Source organism: Pundamilia nyererei, unplaced genomic scaffold (genome assembly GCF_000239375.1).
Source record: "Pundamilia nyererei isolate P.nyererei 1_Seehausen unplaced genomic scaffold, PunNye1.0 scaffold00046, whole genome shotgun sequence".
NCBI lineage: Eukaryota > Metazoa > Chordata > Actinopteri > Cichliformes > Cichlidae > Pundamilia > Pundamilia nyererei.
The window spans coordinates 3,329,672-3,347,151 of record NW_005187447.1 but is presented as its reverse complement, the minus strand read 5'-3'; the positions used below and the strand labels follow the sequence as shown (position 1 = coordinate 3,347,151).

Here is a 17,480-nt window from a genome sequence, read left to right as displayed (position 1 = left end):
AAAAAAAAAGAGACTTTTCCATTTGATTACATTTTGTATGATGGATTATGCAGAAAAAGTAGAATTGGGCTGAAAGATCTATCGCTTTATCACCTATTCAGGTTGTAAATCATGTTTTTAAAAAGTAACTAAGTAACTAAGTAATTAATTACCTTTGAAAATAAGTAAGCAGTAAAGTAACGGGATTACTTTTTTGGGGAAGTAATCAGTAATTAGTTACTGATTACTTTTTTCAAGTAACTTGACCAACACTGGTTATAACAAATCACTGATCGATCATTCTACACCTAGCTTGTTAGCTGTGAATAAAACAGAGGGTTTAACAAATTTTAGACTGACACTGAGGTTTAAGCTTTTAATAACTCCAGCCGATTCCTCGGTTAAATCAGATCAACCAGTAAAATACAACGTCACAGACTTCATTAGAAAGTCGATTTTATTAATTATCATAAAAACACTTAGGAAGAATAACAGGATGAATAATGGATTTAACTCAGTAAAATATCTGAAAGTTAAAACTCAGGCTCATCTCTCAGATTTAAGTTTAACTGATGAAAAACAAACTGAATGAATGAATAAAATACAAACCAATTTTTTTTCTTTCTTTTTTATGAGAAACCTGTAAATGTACCAAACAGAGTGAAAACATCCTCAACTTTTCAGACCATTTGAAGGTTTAACAAAAGTTTTCATGTTTTCTGGAGAATCTGAACATTTCTTCATCTTTAGTTTGAAAAGTGATGCAGTTCAGTGTTTCTAAGAAACATGTTTGAAGAAAGATAAATATTTGTTTAATGTAGATGCTGAAGGACATATCCTGGTCAAAAATGACTCCGCGATTACTCACAGTGTTACTGGAGGCCAAGGTAATGCCATCCAGAGTAGGTATCTGATTAGATACCATATTTCTAAGATTTTCAGGGCCAAGTACAATAACCTCAGTTTTTAGAAGTTTAGAAGCAGAAAAATAGAGGTCATCCAGGTGTTTATGTCTTTAAGACATTTCTACAGTTTAACTTATTGGTGGGGTTAAAGTCACATTCGGGGATGGGTTCAGGCTCTGTGGGAACATTTAAGGTTTCATGTCTGTAGTGAAGTGACTCTAATAAAAACCTTCGGCATACTGCTTACACTAACCATGTTCATGTTACATGAAGAGGAGTTACGTCTATGTGAAGAACTAACGATGTTATTGCATGAACACCACCGTTTCTGTTCCCAACAGGAAACAGCTTTATTGTTCATGTTGTGTCTGGTGGTATGTGTACTTCTTGTAATTTCTTTTTAAAGAGTGGACATGCTTTTTGTGCACCACCAGAGTTTTAGAAAGTTCCCGAAATGCTCTTCAGTCTCTGTCACGGCGGCCGTTTTAACCAGTCAGAGGTGGAAACTGAACATCAGACTCTGATTTTATATAAAAATAAAGAATAAAATCTTTAGATTCACTGCAGCTATTTTAATTATATACAAACTTATTTGTTTTGTTACTAAATATGTAAAAATATGCAAAAATAAGTCTCTGGATTCTTTAGGAATATGCACTTCTATAATACAACTGCTACATTATTCTGTATTTGGCTCAAACTAAGAACTCATTAAATTCGGTGTACCTCAGGCTCACGTCCTGGTCTTCTTCTCTTCCTCAGTTTACATGATTTATCTGACAGACTTTAGACTTCACAAGCTGTACTTGTGACTGAAAAACATTAAAATATTTTTTTTTTATTGAGCACTTAATTGACAAAAAAACATCACTTTTAAAGTGATAAATATATCATATTAAAATATTTTAAATAGATTGTCTTTGACGTTTAGGAGTAAAAAACCCTGAAAAACAAACTGTACTCACAGTAATACTGATTCAATACTAATTACTAATATTAGTAATATTACAAAATAATAAATTTCGTGTATAAAATAACTGGTCTTTGAGTGATTATTCAAACTTTGAAATGTGTAAAATAATAAAGGTTTGGGTTTGGGGCATGTTACCTGATCTTCCGACTTTCATTTTAAGATTTATGGATTTAAATTAGCATATTTTCTCAACAGTAATTTTTTATTTTATAAAGTAATTGAAACAATTTCATTTTTTCTTTAATGTTTTCACAGGATTTCTAATTTTAGCTGGAAATATAAAGTGTTTGTACTCTAAAGGGTTCAATAATTTCATCCAGCCTAAAAATATTGATTAGGTAACCAATCATCTGATTAGCTTCAGGGCTCTTTGATGTTTTCTGTCCAATCAACTTCTTTGAGAACTTGAGAAAGTTAAACAAAATAAAAGGAACATTTTTTTTCCTCACTGCTGATTAGAATGGCCGCCGTGTCGTGACCTTTCCAGAGAACATCACCTCCTCTGACTGGCCAGGCTGCTATGGAGGGGCCGGACTTTAGATAGGACTTTGTGAGGCGGGTCGGTCATGGTCGTTACGCATTTCATGTTGGAAGGAAGGGTTGTTACTGGGGTAATGGTGGGTATGGGAATGGGCGTGGCTCCTGTCGTTGTTGGGGTCGCCATAATGGTTGTCGTGGTAACGGATGATGGGGCGCTTGTCACTGTGACAGTGGGTTTGGTTAGAGTCGTCTGAATCTCAGCTCTCCTTGCCAGAGCTGTCCGTAACTTCTCCCTCATCTGTTCGATCTCCTCCTCCAGCTCCTCCAGCTCGCCAGGCCGGGGCGGAGCCACAGCAACACGGGGTGGGGCATCTGAGGCAGGCGGGGCTATGGTAACGGGGGCAGGGGTGGAAGTAGCAGGCGGAGAAAGCGCCGCGGCTGTGGGGGGTGGAGCTGAAGCATTGGGTCTTGCAGAGGAGGATGAGGAGGGGAGCGTGAGCAGTCGGTTGGTGAACGAAGCCGCCGGTCCTCCATTCTCACACAGCCTGCTGTTTGGCCCCGCCTTCGGCTTGGCTGGACCCTCCCTCTCAGCCATGGCGCTGCCTCCCTTGGCTTCAGAGACTGCAAGACGAGCAAGCAGACGGCGGGTGTTCAGCGTCTCCAGGTTGAAGTGGACTCTTTTGAAGTCTCTGGCATCTTTGGCAGCAGCGGCGGTAGCTGCGGCATCGGCGTCCTTGCTCGTCTCGTTGTTCCATTTGGCTGAAGCTCCCGGAGCGGGAGGGGCCGGAGGGGGCTGAGACTTGTGCAGGTTACAGCTGAACACAGACAAAGACCTTAGGCTCAGAATAATGCACATAAGTCAGTGAGAAATATGTGGATAAGAAATCTCTAAACTCCAAAGGAGACGTTTAGCTTGAAGAACTGAAAAAAACATTATAAGGTCATGTGTTTCTAATTTAAAACCAAGACTTTTTCAACAGCGTTTTTGCTCATGAAAGTTTATATTTATCGTATTTCTCATTCATGGATTATAAAATCAGCTTCATAACTGAAAGAATAACTGGAGATTGAAGCCTAAGATTGTGCTGTTCTCTGTTGACATCTTGCAACTCCCATCAGAGTTAACCTAAACACTCTGAGCTCAGATGGTGAGACTGACCTCTTCTCTTTCTCAGCTCGCTGCCTCTTCACGTCCTCGTACGTCATGTTCAGAGCTCGGTGGATTTTCTGTCACACAGAGCGTTTAGTTTTCTCATTTAGTTTTTCACAAACATGAATGAATTATATAAAAGCACTCAGCTGAGATCATCCTTCTCTGACTTACCTGTGAGGTGTGCAGCCAGTACTTTAGGTTCTGACGGCGGCGGATGTGTGGCAGAACGAGTCGGTAAAAACCATGTTCGCCTGCCAGAGTCAGCAAAGCGCCGCTCACGCCGACGCACAGCAACACGAAGAGTCCGGAAAAGTGGCTGATGCCCATCTGAAGAGTCTGAGAGAGAAGGGAGTGGCGATTACTTATTTACCACATTTCATTAGTTCCAAATGGAACATGCTTAACGCAGAAGATAAAAACATAAGAACCTGTGCATGTTTAAAATTGTAAAGGCATTGAAAAGAGCAAAATATAAAACTAAAATAAACCAAAACAAAAAAACACCTGATGAGTGCAGGCCTGTGCAAACAAAGAGATTTTGAGTCTGTTTTTAAATGGACGCACAGATGTAACTGATCTAAGAGCAGGAAGATGTATTTGCCCTGTCCTCTGTGCCTGCAGTGTGTCAGCAGCTGGTTTCTTGCTGTGTTGCTAACTGGTTTCCTGTTGCCGACTGCAGTTTGTGTTATGTTTTTTAATCTGCCTTTATGAGGTTTGATAGCTGTGTCTCAGAGTGACCAGCAGGGGACAGCATCTGCCCACCTGAGCACAGTCAAAAAATATATCCAGTCCAGATCTGAAGTGTCCAGACGCCTCCTCATGTTGTTCTGTTGGCTTTGAGAAGGTTGAAATAAAATACATTTCATGAAAACATCTCAGGTTTGATCTCTGAGCAGCTCTACACCAGCAACAGGAAGGAACAGGTGGCCACGGCCACACAGGTGTGCTGCTGTCACACTGACCTCAGTAACGGCGAACACACGGTTCCCACACGGAACCACTTTGTACCACTTGTCGTGCAGCAGGTCCATGTAACCATCGGATTTGTACCTGCTGATGAACTCGGAGACATTGGATGTCAGAGGAGAATTCTGAGGGAGGCCGATACCGTAACCTGGAAACAAATAAACAGTGAACAATAAAAACAACAAACGGCATAAACGGCATAAACATAATTTGTTGCTCTATCTGTCCAGGAACTGCAGAGAGAAATCAGACATTTGAGCAGACAGATGTTATTGAGCATAAAAGAAAAAACAAAACAAAAACACGACACACAAACAACAAACAAAGAAACTGTCAACAACAATCAATAACAGGCGATCAGGCTCATATTACAGAAAGCTGAACCTCAGAGGCTCTGAGAGGAAGAAAAAACATCAGAAAGGTGAACAATACAAACAGCAACATCAGGCATTGTTCATGTCTGTTTGTGTGGCGTGAGCAGACGGATGTCTGAGCCAAGAACAGGAAGTCGAATAAATCAGGAGAGAAAACCACGGACCTGTTAATTAAGAGGTCTAAGCAGTAATTATTCTGGAGGATGACGCGAAGTCTAATTAAACTAAAAGAAAATCTTAATTATGGTTCATCTGAAGGTCAGAGCGGGAAACTTTTACTGCTCATATTCAAATTTAAACTTTATTCACGTTTCAACCCAATGTTTGACCTCATAGAGACGAGTCACTGTGCTGATCTACATAATTTCCTGTCAGCTTTGGTTTGTAGGCCTGCCTCTACATTGGTCTTCTTCTCCATCTAAATCTGGTCCTACACTGTGATGGCATCAGCCACATATGGGTAAAACAATTCCATTCGTTTACTTTATTTATTTGGTTTGCAGCTACTTCACTAATATGATTCATTAATCATTTTACCTAAACATAACACTGATATTACAAAGCATGCACATAATAGCATTGTGTGGTTTTTCTAAAAATGTTTTCTGTTATATTAATTATGTTTTTCTTTCTTTGAGTTACCTGGTGTGGGGCAGTAGCTGTTTCCTGTCTGGGCAAAAGGTGTGGCTAAAGACTTTGAAAACATGATGCCTGCTCAGCAGGACCAACAATGTTCTTAACAGAAACAGGGATGTTTTAGGTTTACTTATGTTATTCTGTGCTTAGTTAGTATTAGTGTTTTTGTTTCCCTCCTATTGTGTGTAAATGGTTTGGCTAAACCACTATAAAAGCTACCCTCTTGTGTCTTGTAATGAGGTCAGTTTGTGAGTTAAGTTGTGTCCACTTTGTTAAGGTTCTGGAAATTACATTTTATAGAGTTATATTTAGTTGACCTCTTTTATGGGCCCTCTAATTATATTTTTGAATTTTTTTTAAACATTTTTTTGAGGGTTAAAATAAAGAAAACCAATTTTGAATATATTTTTTCCTGTGTCCTCTATGCCTTGGCTGCTTGGTCCCTCACGTACACCCACCCATCTTCCGTGCCTTTTGTCAAATCTGCAGATTCAGTTTGTCCAAACAGCTAAAATAAAGAACAGTGACGCAGGACTGGTGCAGACCCTCAGTAAATCTAAACCTGAAACTATGAAAGTGAGAAACAGATGAAACTAACAGCTGTGGACTCTTTATTTCCATTATTTATTAAAACTGTTTTTATTGTGTGTGTTGAGGGATCACGTAAAATCAGCTTTACTCCAGGGATGGAACGATTTCATGTCACCTTTTTTCTGTTAGTCGCCATTTTGATAATAGTGATGCTGTGTCAGAGCACCAACAGTGAAGCATTCATCTTTCTCTACAATGACTCGACAATTTGGCTTCAGACTCAGATCAGTTTTTCTGTTTCTTGTTATCTGAAGGTTCAGGTCACCTGACGAGCTTCATAGTGCTGGCTTGTTTTCTGAACTTCTGAACTATGATGTTTACACCCCTCAGTATGTCAAGGTTGTTTGACTGATTCACCAGCTGATCTTTAAATTGCTAAACTATCACACAACTTTGCTCCTCTCCTCTGATTAGTCCAATTAAAAGAAAACACTGACAGGAAGTCACCTAAACATAAACAGCAAATGTACACTTTGACCTGACCGAAACACAGACGGAACACCCGCAGTATTGCTTGCTTACCTTCGATGGCAAACGGTTTCCCGACTGTTGCCAGTTTGCAGTCGGCATCGATGGAGACTTCGTAATCCAACAGAGCTTTGTCCATGATGAAGGCATCGAGCTGAGGAGGATCTGTCCTTCAACACAGAGCCACACTGTTACTACGGAAAACTCCAAAACCACACACACAGACAATGATGCACGTCATGTCTTCCTGTTTTCTTCTGATGTGTTTCCAGTCCGAGCCTCTACTGTGCTGGGATGTTCAGTTTTAATTATGATCGGCCTATCTTCATCAATCACCTACATACCACAGTATCAGTAATTAAATCGTATCTTGACCCAGCGTTCTTAGCTACTTATAAGCCGATCTTTAACCTTCCTTTTAGTAGTTGTCAAACAGCTTAAAGATCATCTGCAGAGGAATGGCTTGTTTAAAGGGTTTCAGTCAGGTTTCAGAGACCATCACATTACAGAAACAGCTTTAGTGAAGGTTACAAATGATCTTCTTATGGCCTCTGACAGTGACTCATCTCTGTGCTTGTCCTGCTAGACCTCAGTGCAGCGTTCGATACTGTTGACCATAATATCCTATTAGAACATTAGAGCAGAGGTTCCCAAAGTGGGGGGCGCCATTGCAGGAGGGGTGCGGTATGAGAAAATAAAAGAAAGAAGAAGAATGCTTGGACACTGTTAGCATTTTGGACTGGTTTTTGACGGGGCTCCCACACAAATGCAAAGCAGAAGATGAAACATAGCCAAATATGTTTCCAAACCAACTTCCTTCCAAGCCAAATACTAGAAAATATGATGAGGCACATCTTGCCTTTGGCTTCACCTGCATAAGTGCCAAAGTAGGTCTCCCCGACAGAATTTGTTTCCCCTGCGTCGGGAGCTTGTGCTGGGTTGTTCAAATCATGGACAAACAGTATCCCACATTCATGATTTTTAGTTCACAAACACTTCTTATAATGACTAACTACTCCTGACGTTTTGGAGATGTTAGCTCTTTATACAGTAAAGTTACAGTGGGATACAAAAAACATCAAGCTGATTCTGCCACAATTTCCCCTCCCTGTCCAAATCACAGTATCCCACAGTTGAACCCATTTTGCACAGAGAGGCATTTTTTGAAAAATGTATTGATAGCAATGTTGAATATTATTACACAGGAAAAAAACAACTACACATAAAATAATTACACCATGACGCCTCAGGCTTTCTAAATGGAGGAACAGTAACTGCGTGTGTATTTGTAAGCGTGTAAAAACTGCAGATAGTCAGATTAACAGTAACAGTATTTTGTCTTTATCCGCCATTGTAGAAATTCATCTCATGTAAACAATAATGTGGCGCACAGTGTCACGTGAAAAAAGGCACATACCTTTGTCGTTATGGGTGTGTGTGGTTGGAGGATGTGTCTGTGGTGGGGGTGTGGGAGATTTTCTTGTAAAGTACAAATACTTTGTTACTAAACTTCAGTAGAAGTTTTAGGTGTCTGTACTTTACTCAAGTAGTTTTTTTCTTACTTCTTTTTACTTTTACTCCCTAAAATTTTAAACAAATATCTGTACTTTCTACCCATTACATTTTACAAAAAAGGCTTCTTACTTTTGGTGTAACGCATTTGGGGAGAGTTATTAGTTTACGTCACTGTGAGCCTTCAAACATCAAACTTTGAGCCTAAATAAAAACACAAGAAAATCCTGTTCGTTTATAAATCATCAGAGGATGTTCCATAAAAAGAGACGATGTCTGCCTTTCAGAATCTGTCAGAATTGAGCTGCTCAATGGTTTCCATTTTAAAATAAGATATATATGCAATCTAAACTAAAAAATACCTTTACTTTGTGTTCTTGGAAGGTTTTCTGACATTTATAGGAGGCAAGGTTTTGTGCTGCTGAAAACAGATGTTACGATGGTATATACATTAATTGATATTAATAATTCAGTGTCCCTCAGATTATTGGCTAAGAGTTGTACTGGCCCATGTACATTTTAATTAGATTGTGAAAAAAGTTTTTATTTTCATATTTTTTAATTAATGAAGTTTTTTTTAACACATTATTTCATATTATTTCACTCTTAATCTGAAAACCAAAGCCTTGATATTCATAAGGTCTAGTACACCCCATACCCCCCACACACTTCAGCTCCGGACTGGATGCATTTCCTGCTGCAGCTTCCATGTAAAATAGGGATGGTGCCATCAGCCTTCATTAAGATGTATAATTTAACCAGTTCATCTGCATATTTTAATACAACTTCTGGAGACTTACTCCAGATTTTTCTCTGTGTAAAACAAACAGCAGTGGATGGAAACAAACTGTACCAGAGTCACTGCTGCTGTTGTGTTATCAGTGTTTCTGCTTAAAACTGGGGGCTGCATGGGCCAGGCTTTATATTCATATGCTGCTTCTAAATACATTTGTATTTCAATTCTGTTTTTCAGTCACAAATGTGGGTGAAACACTTGCGTTTACATTTTTTAACACATTGGTGAGCTACAGAGCCATGCATTAAACGAAGCATCAAAGCAATGAATTCATGTCCAGAATTTTTTTAATCCAATTATTTCAATTACTTGATGAATTGCTGCAGTGGTTTGGATCATATCTATCGAATAGATCGATATGAACAGATAGCCATTTGTTCATGTAAATAGAGAGTCCTCTTCACATACTAAGGTTAATTATGGAGTTCCACAGAGTTCAGTGCTAGGACCAATTCTGTTTACATTATACATGCTTCCCTTAGGCAGCATCATCAGAAGGCATAGCATACATTTTCACTGCTATGCAGATGACACACAACTTTATCTATCCATGCAGCCAGATAGCACACACCAATTGGTTAAACTGCAGAAATGTCTGAAAGACATAAAGACCTGGATGACCTTTAATTTTCTGCTTCTTAATTCAGATAAAACTGAGCCTATTGTACTCAGCCCTGAAAATCTTAGAAATATGGTATCTAACCAGATGCTTACTCTGGCCTCCAGTAACACTCTGAGGAACCTTGGAGTCATTTTTGACCAGGATGTCTGTTTCTTCTTTACTCACTTTCATCACTCTCAGTTCATACAACTCTCTGCATTACACCTCTACGCTTTCTGTCTCCCCTTGCTCTCTTCCATCTCCTCTCAACCCCTCCTTGATTCTGTCAGAGATTTCTTCCAGTTAAAAGGGAGTTGTTTGTGTTTATAACAAACACAAATAAAATAAATAAAATTAGAAAAACTGAACTGAGTCTGGTTTCTCTGTTAGAACCAAGAGAATCAGAGCATAACCTGCGGCTGAATGCTGCTCTCTTACTTGAGGGTGGCAACTCCTTCAGGTGTGGTCGGCTCGTTGAAGCGTCTCATGTATTCATGCATTTCTGGAAAACTCTTCTTCATGTAATCCTCCGCACTGCTTTCCCTCACTGTCCCAAAACGAAAACCCTGTGACGGATGATGCAGCTGCACACACCAACAAAGAGGAGGAAGAGGACAAGAATGAAGGACACACAAACAGAGGAAACAGCGGATGCTGCATATTCAGCTGAAACACATGAAACACCTGTGAACACATTTGACCTGAAACACCCCACAAAGCTGCACAGTAGCACTCACGCTCACATTCAGTTTCATGTTTCTTCTTAGTCATGCTTTATTTTATAGATTACATCCAGAAATTTCCTTCACAGCCTCTTGATACACTACGAGGATAGGCGGCACCCAGAAAGCTGCAGGGCTTCACATTTAAAATAAAAAGCTAATCACACACAGATGGACGTCCAATTAAAGCTCCCTGAGCTCCCAGCAGTGCCGGCTGTGCAAACACTGAGAGGCGTGCTTCATGCTTCAATCAGCCGCTGAATTAAAAGTGTAATTATGACAAGGCAGGTGATCCACAGAGCAAATTTAATCTGTAATTGTTTCAGGACGGAGAGCACAGAGTGAAAAGAGTCTGCAGAGAGTTCACAAACACAGATCTGACCTCGCCTGAACCAGCAGCACCACATTGCCTTTATCATGAGACTGAAAAATGTTTCACAGGAAAAACACTCGTGGTCGTCTCACTTCAAACTCACCGTGTGGCCGTAAATTCTGTGTGTGTGAGTGTGAAACTGATGGTGTGAGACCGGGCATGGTTAGAGGTGAGAAATGGTCGAGTTTAGTCGCCTGCTGTGTGAACCCCTGGCTCCAAGTAAGACCTGGGCCTCTGTGTGAGATCTTATGCAGTGTAGCTGATATCCCCTGTTAGTGTTTTTCCTGCATCTTCATATTATTGTTGTTCCAGGATCACCATTGCAACTGACCAATTACAATGTGATGTCATAGCTTTGCAATTTGGGGGTAAAAGTCAAAAACCCCTTTGTTTATATAAAACTGTAAAAATTTCTTCAATAAATGGTAAGTGTTTCAAGTGTTTTTTTAATTTTAGTTTTATTCTTAGTTTAAAAAAATTTTCCTATGTGTGGGACTAATAAAGGTTTATCTTCTCTTAATTAATTCATACAATATAATAAATATATTGTCAAGTTAGGTTTCATGTTAGCCAAATTTTGCTAGTGATAGTTTTTAAGAGCATTCGCTAACTTCCTGGCTAATGATAACTGAAGGTTCAAGTTGTTCTTGCCCAACTTGGCTGAAAATTTAACTGGTCCTTGACCAACATTATTATAATGATGCAGGATGCTAATCTCCAGTATGAGCCCTATATGCTGAACCAAAGGGATGCTTCAGAAATGTTTTAGTCCCTAAGGATGTCCTGTTTGCACTCTCCTTGCTCTACGTGTGATTGGAGACCAGCTGAAGATCCTGACACTGACAGCAGAACCATGACAAAATAATCTAACCTTATGGTCTCACCTTGGCATCATGGATCCCTGAGACCTCCTCAAAGGTCTTCTCTCCCACCATGACGGCAGCAAGGTTGGCGGTGTAGCTGGACAGCACCAGCAGACAGAAGATGGCCCACAAGTTCATCAGGAAGCGGCCTGTCCAGCACTTTGGGGTCTTAGAGGAGACGGTGCGCCCGAACAGGATGGCGTAGCACAGGTTGAGAGCCGATGAGTAAGAGAATACCCTCACCCGGTTGCGCCCATGAGGTGTCATCCCATAAGGACTCTTCCACTCGTAGAGCGTGAGGAAAAGTGCAGTGATGTGCAGTGCCAGGAAGATGCCCACCCACATGGACCAGTGCAGGGGCCACATGAAGGCCCCGATGGGGGCTGCTGTGTCCTTACTGCGCACCAGGATGCCCAGGCTGGTGGAGAAGAAGGGCGAAGTGAAGTCGATCACCCGGCTACGGGCAGAATTTATGCTAAATGAGGTGACGGCCATGTCTGCCAGACCATTCAGGAGATCTCCCACCAGCCCGGTCCAGCGCCCTCCCTTCCAAGCTCCATACTTTCCGTCTCCGACGATGTAAAGGTCAAACTCAAAGCCTAGGTCCTCAGCCAGCTTCTCCAGCAGGTCTATACAATAGCCATAGCAGCACTTGGTGTAGTCTCTGGGCAGCGAGCTGCTGTTCCCAACTGCCACTTCCCTGAAGTATCTCTCCAGGGTCTCTGAGCTGTTAGCGGCAGCATCCAGGCAGAATTGACCAGCCGGGCAGCTGCCCTCGTCGTCCACGTCCCGCGTGAACACGAAGGGATGTTCCACCAGGGTTACCACCCGGACCCGACTCCCTGCCACCGGCAACCCTGCTCTCCACCGGCCCCTGGTCCTCCCACCCATCCCATCCATCCTGTGGTGAGGCTTGGGTCCTTGCCACACTTGCTGGTCCTCCACCTGCAGCGAGCCATCCTCCCAGCTGCCTACTGTCACCCAGGTGGGTTGACCCAGTGCGTCCCGCCGCAGACTCCAGATATGGAATCGTTGCAGAGTAATAACCTCAGACCAATTCTGGTGGACTCGGACGGGACCGGTGAGTCCAGAGAAAGATGTGTTTGACAAAAACCTGCAGGAGAAAAAAAAAAGCGGGTTGCATGTGAGTGGGGGCAGGGCTTGTGAGCAGTGCTATTGGATCACTGTCTACTGAATTATCAGTTTTTAACTGAGAGCAGAAGAAAATGGATAACAAAATTATCAGTCAATAGGCTAATAAATAAATATGATGTATACTTTTCAAACATGGTCTCTTAATAAAAAATTACTTTCCCACCGGGATCAACGCTTGACCCCGTCTAACTTTAACCATAAAAACAAAATTTTTAATACACAGATGACCCTGATGTGTTTCCAGCTCTGATTGGTCAATATGATCGCAGACGCTATGTTTCCACCGATCATGAAGAAGTTTTTTGGTTCTACAGATAATGTAACTCATGAATCGCTGTATGGTAGGCAGGAGATTGGACCCGAAATGCAGGACTCTTAACCAGAGACGGGCAGTAACGCGTTACTGTAATCTGATTACTTTTTTCAAGTAACGAGTAAAGTAAGGGATTACTATTGCAGAAAAGTAATTAGATTACTGTTACTTTCCTGTTAGCACGGTGCGTTACTGCGTTACCAAAACCGTGACTTTTTTGCAAGAGTGTCTCATGACAATGACGTAAGCGAGTGCGACGTTCGTGGCAACAGCTGTGTGCAGATCAACAATGGATAATATGACGTGTGCGGGAGAGAGTATGACTGTGCAGCGTTTAAAGCGTGGAAGTACTGACCTTACTTTGAGTTCGATTCCGTAAAAAGTGACAAAAACATTAGCGTCCGCTGTTCAGTGTGTGGGAAGAAAACTTATTTTTTACAGCGAAAAAAACCCCCTAAACTTCCGAGCAAGCACCGAGAGTAGGCTGCCACAGAATGGGAAATTCACAGAAAAACTCCCAGATCCTTCCACTGACCGCTGCGACACATCTGCACCAGGGCAAACCTCCCTCCGCCTGCCCCTCTCCTGCTATACAGGTGAAAATAGAGCAACAGGACAGCTGAGTCTTTGATTTGATTTATTTTCTGCTGTGTTTTACTTGCATCTATTTGAAAGACTGAGTGTAAACACAAAAAACTATTTTATTTTATGTGCTGGAATGTGCAGAAAATAGGTTTAAATGTTAAACAAATTTCTTCCAGTCAGAGAATATTTCATATAATTAAACACACAGCATGAGGGACTGAGGGACTCTGACATAAATACACAGAAAACTAACAAGGAACATAGGAGCACACAGGGAACACAGCTGACACGAATCGTGATAATAATGAGACAGGGGAAGAGCAAACACAACATGATGGACACAGACAGAGACTATCAAAGTAAAACAGGAAATACACAGAGATGAGGGAGAGAGAACATGAGGAGCATGACAGGCTGGGGAAAACATGATGGCACAAGAACTCACACAATCATATAAATGCAGACACCCAGGTGGAGAAACAGAAGGCAACAACACAGGGGGAATACTGAACAGAATAACGTAGGAAACCTAGAATAATCCTTAACATAATGCAGAAAATGACAAAAAGCACAGGAAACTTAAACCGCTGGGCCAAAATGACCCAGAACCATGACAATAACGTGATGTTTGTGTCAGAGATGGTTTTTAACCCCTTAGCAGTCCTACAAATTTACAATTAGTCCCCTAAACCATCCAATGTACCGTGGGCGGTACGTCCGACTGCTAACAGGTTAATTTGTAAATTGTCCTGTGTTTATTCTCATGTCTTTGGGGCATTTAAGTTTTCTGTGAAAGCTGTAAAAGGTTAAGTTAATGTGGAGTTTCATTGACAGAGCTCTCTGTGACAGATGTGAGCAGATATGCAGTCTTGAAGTCTTTAACCTTAAACAACCTGAACAAAGTTTAAGTGTTCTTAGATCCTCATGTTTGATGATTCTAACATTAAATGTTTCACTTCACATTTTACCTTTTCTTCTCCTGCAGCCGATAATCTGTCTGCTCTGGTTTTATCTCAGTCGAGTATAATTTAATTTACTGTGAATGTGTTTGATCTGCCTTTGTGAGGAATCCCGGCGCAGCAGCTAAACCTTTTATCCTTCTAAAACTTGCAGCTCTGTTTCATGTACACCACAGTATTTGATGCAGCTTTCAGAGTTTCCTGCAGCTCGTGTGCAACTGTTGGTTTTGGTATTTGACAAATTTTCGCTTTCACACCTTTTAAGAACTGATATTCTCATAGTAGAGTCAGTGTCTGTTTTTACTTTTTTTGTTCTATAATTTAAAAAAAATATTCATTTCATTTTTGCACACCAACTCTTGTGGTCATAAACTGTAAAATTATCTGTGTTCACATGTTTATAACTGAAAACTAAGGCAGACTGATGATATGTTTAACATGTTAACCTGTTTTAATGCAGGATTCACTTAAAGAACTGATTTCTCTGACTCAGTCAAATATGAGGAATCCAGTTTATCAGATTCTGCATCTAAACTTTGGACATCTAAAGAAAGACTGAAGATCTCATATTATTGTGTCCTGTGAAGAAGTAACAGATAAAGTTAATCTGAACAGAAAACACATCTTTAAACATGTCCAGATGTTTAACATAAAAGTTAATCATTCACTTCTTGACCCCACAAACAGCTGCCTTCATGATGCTGACAGAGGAGAAACAGCATCTCCATCTCACGTTCAATGTTAGAATAAAACTCCAGCAGACATGGGGAAATGATCAGACAACTGAACCCAGAGCTGCTTCTGCTGGCTTTGAATCCAGGAGGACACCATTAGAAGATTGAACAAACATTAATGAAGCTCAGCTTTTAAATAAGAAAAAAATAACATAAAAGTGCCCAATCATCCAGGTAAGAAAATCCCCAAAAAGTTGATGTTGTTCATCTGGACGTAGTGTTTTCAGCAGGAGAAACGATTCATCATCATCCAAGTGGCTTCTTCAGTCTCGGCTGACTACAGGTGTGCCCAACCTTATAAATAGTACATTTATGTTATGACTGTAACTAGCCCACTGAATGACATGTCATAACCACTGATCAGCAACCACTGATCAAAGACCATGAGTACCATTCACAGAGAGTTAAGAAATGGCTGCAATCACAGCATTGTAAGAGGGTGATTGATTCCAGTCAACTGAGTTTTTTTTCTTACCCCTCCCAGTTCAAATGCATCAGACTTCCTATCTGTGGAAGGCTGTTTACCTCAGCTGCCAATACTGGATGAGAAGCATTTGCCTTGATTTACTTTTTTTTTTGCCTGTCCAGCTCAGCACTGTAGCAATCAGAATTATTGTCTCAAGGCCAAATAAAATGCCCAACGGATTATTTTTCCAAGTGGATCATTATTGGTCCACTAGATCTTTATTATTATTATTATTATTATTATTATTATTATTATTATTATTATTAATTTTCTTTTATTTATTTATTTATTTTTGCTTTTAGGTTTTGACAAACACATGATTGAGGGATAGGAAAGGGAAAGACGTAGACTTACAGAAGTTCAAGAAAAACAGAGGGGAAAGAAAAACAGAGGGGAAGAGGGACAATGAGAAAAGACATTAAGAAGTCCACTGAATCACCTGCTGGAAGAAAACAAAAGAAAGAAAACAAGCAAAAAGAGAACAATGGAGACTACAGCAACAACCTAGATAAGACAAATATAAGTAATAGTAAATAATAAATATTGAATGTTACTGAGCAGCACGCAAGACCGACAACGCACGGTATGCTTTGAAGCAGGAGCCAAGGAAGTTATAATGTGTGTCTGTGAACACCTGTGTGTACACCTGTGTGCGTGAGCACGCTTGTATTCAAAAGATTTCTCCATGTAACTATCTGATAGAGCAGGCATGTCAAACTCAAATACACAGTGGGCCAAAATTAAAAACTGGAACAAGTTCGCGGGCTAACATTAATATTTATTGAAAAACAAATCTTCCTCCAGATTTAAGAATGAATCTCTTCTTATGGACTCAAACAAGTTTTTCTGAAAAACTGAATATGGAACAAGCAAAGTTTAATACTAAACAATATATATATTAGCTGTATAATACCAGTAGGTCAGCTCTAATAATAATTTGGTATGGCTTCGTATGTAGTTAGGCTGCGGGCCAAATTTGGCCCGTGGGCCAGAGTTTGACACCTACTGTATGTGATAGAGAGTGTGGGGAGCCATAGCCCTGCCCCCCCAGGACATGAAGCAGGCATGGAGGAGATCCAGGCCCCAGACATCTAGAGGCCCAAGGAGGACTACCGGAGGGGCAGCCGCACCATCCTCCTGGAAAGAGCTGAGGAGAGCCCCATACAGGGGGTCACCCAGCCGGTGCAGAAGCTACAGGTGACTGCGGTGACGTGTCCGCGGGCTCTGCCGGCAGCCAGTTGCACCAGAGTGGGCAGAGCCCTGGGCCCAAAGGCCCGAGGTTAGAGAGCCCCCCACCCTCCGGAAGGAGCCCGACCGAGCCACGTGCACCAGGCCCCGTCAAGCAGCCACCAGGAGTGAGTCAGTGCATACCTGAGCACCCAAAGGCATCAGCCACCAGCAGGGAATGTGGTGGGGGGAGATAGGCCCCTGCACCTGGGGGCCTGAGATGTTCCCAGAGACGTGGAGTCTAAAACCCGACCTGACACATAGACATAGACAAACAGGCACACACAGACACAAACATGCATTCCTGCCCTCATGCACACATATACCAATAGTCAGCACTCGCCCAACATGGAAACAAAAGAAATGAACACTGTATACCTTGATTTACTCTTGATCAAACTCTTGATTAAACAAAAGGAGTCCGATATGAGTCAGAAATGAACTTGTTTATCCACATTTTCGTATGCAGCCCTGACTTCATTTCAGGAGATGAAGCTTAATGTGAGGAGGAAGAGGATGAGATTTTACTAAGGTTACTATGTTACTTGAAAAAATTAATTTGTAACTAATTACTGATTAATTCTCCATTTTCGAAAGTAATTAGTTACTTAGTTACTTTTTAAAAACATGATTTACAACCTGAATAGGT

At 41.1% G+C, this 17,480-nt stretch overlaps 1 protein-coding gene across 1 annotated transcript in view; it reads right to left on the bottom strand.

Moving 5' to 3' along the window:
• Positions 1-2,110: 2,110 nt before the first annotated feature.
• grin3bb (glutamate receptor, ionotropic, N-methyl-D-aspartate 3Bb) overlaps positions 2,111-17,480 on the bottom strand; it is a 57,255-nt gene continuing 41,885 nt past the window's right edge. The window contains exons 3-9 of the mRNA XM_005732389.1: positions 11,414-12,506; positions 9,873-10,018; positions 6,580-6,695; positions 4,453-4,604; positions 3,662-3,826; positions 3,497-3,564; positions 2,111-3,152 (exon numbers count right to left, since the gene is read on the bottom strand). Coding sequence (XP_005732446.1) covers positions 2,351-3,152; positions 3,497-3,564; positions 3,662-3,826; positions 4,453-4,604; positions 6,580-6,695; positions 9,873-10,018; positions 11,414-12,506 — 2,542 coding nt within the window. The 3' untranslated portion in view covers positions 2,111-2,350. The remainder of the gene's footprint in view (positions 3,153-3,496; positions 3,565-3,661; positions 3,827-4,452; positions 4,605-6,579; positions 6,696-9,872; positions 10,019-11,413; positions 12,507-17,480) is intronic.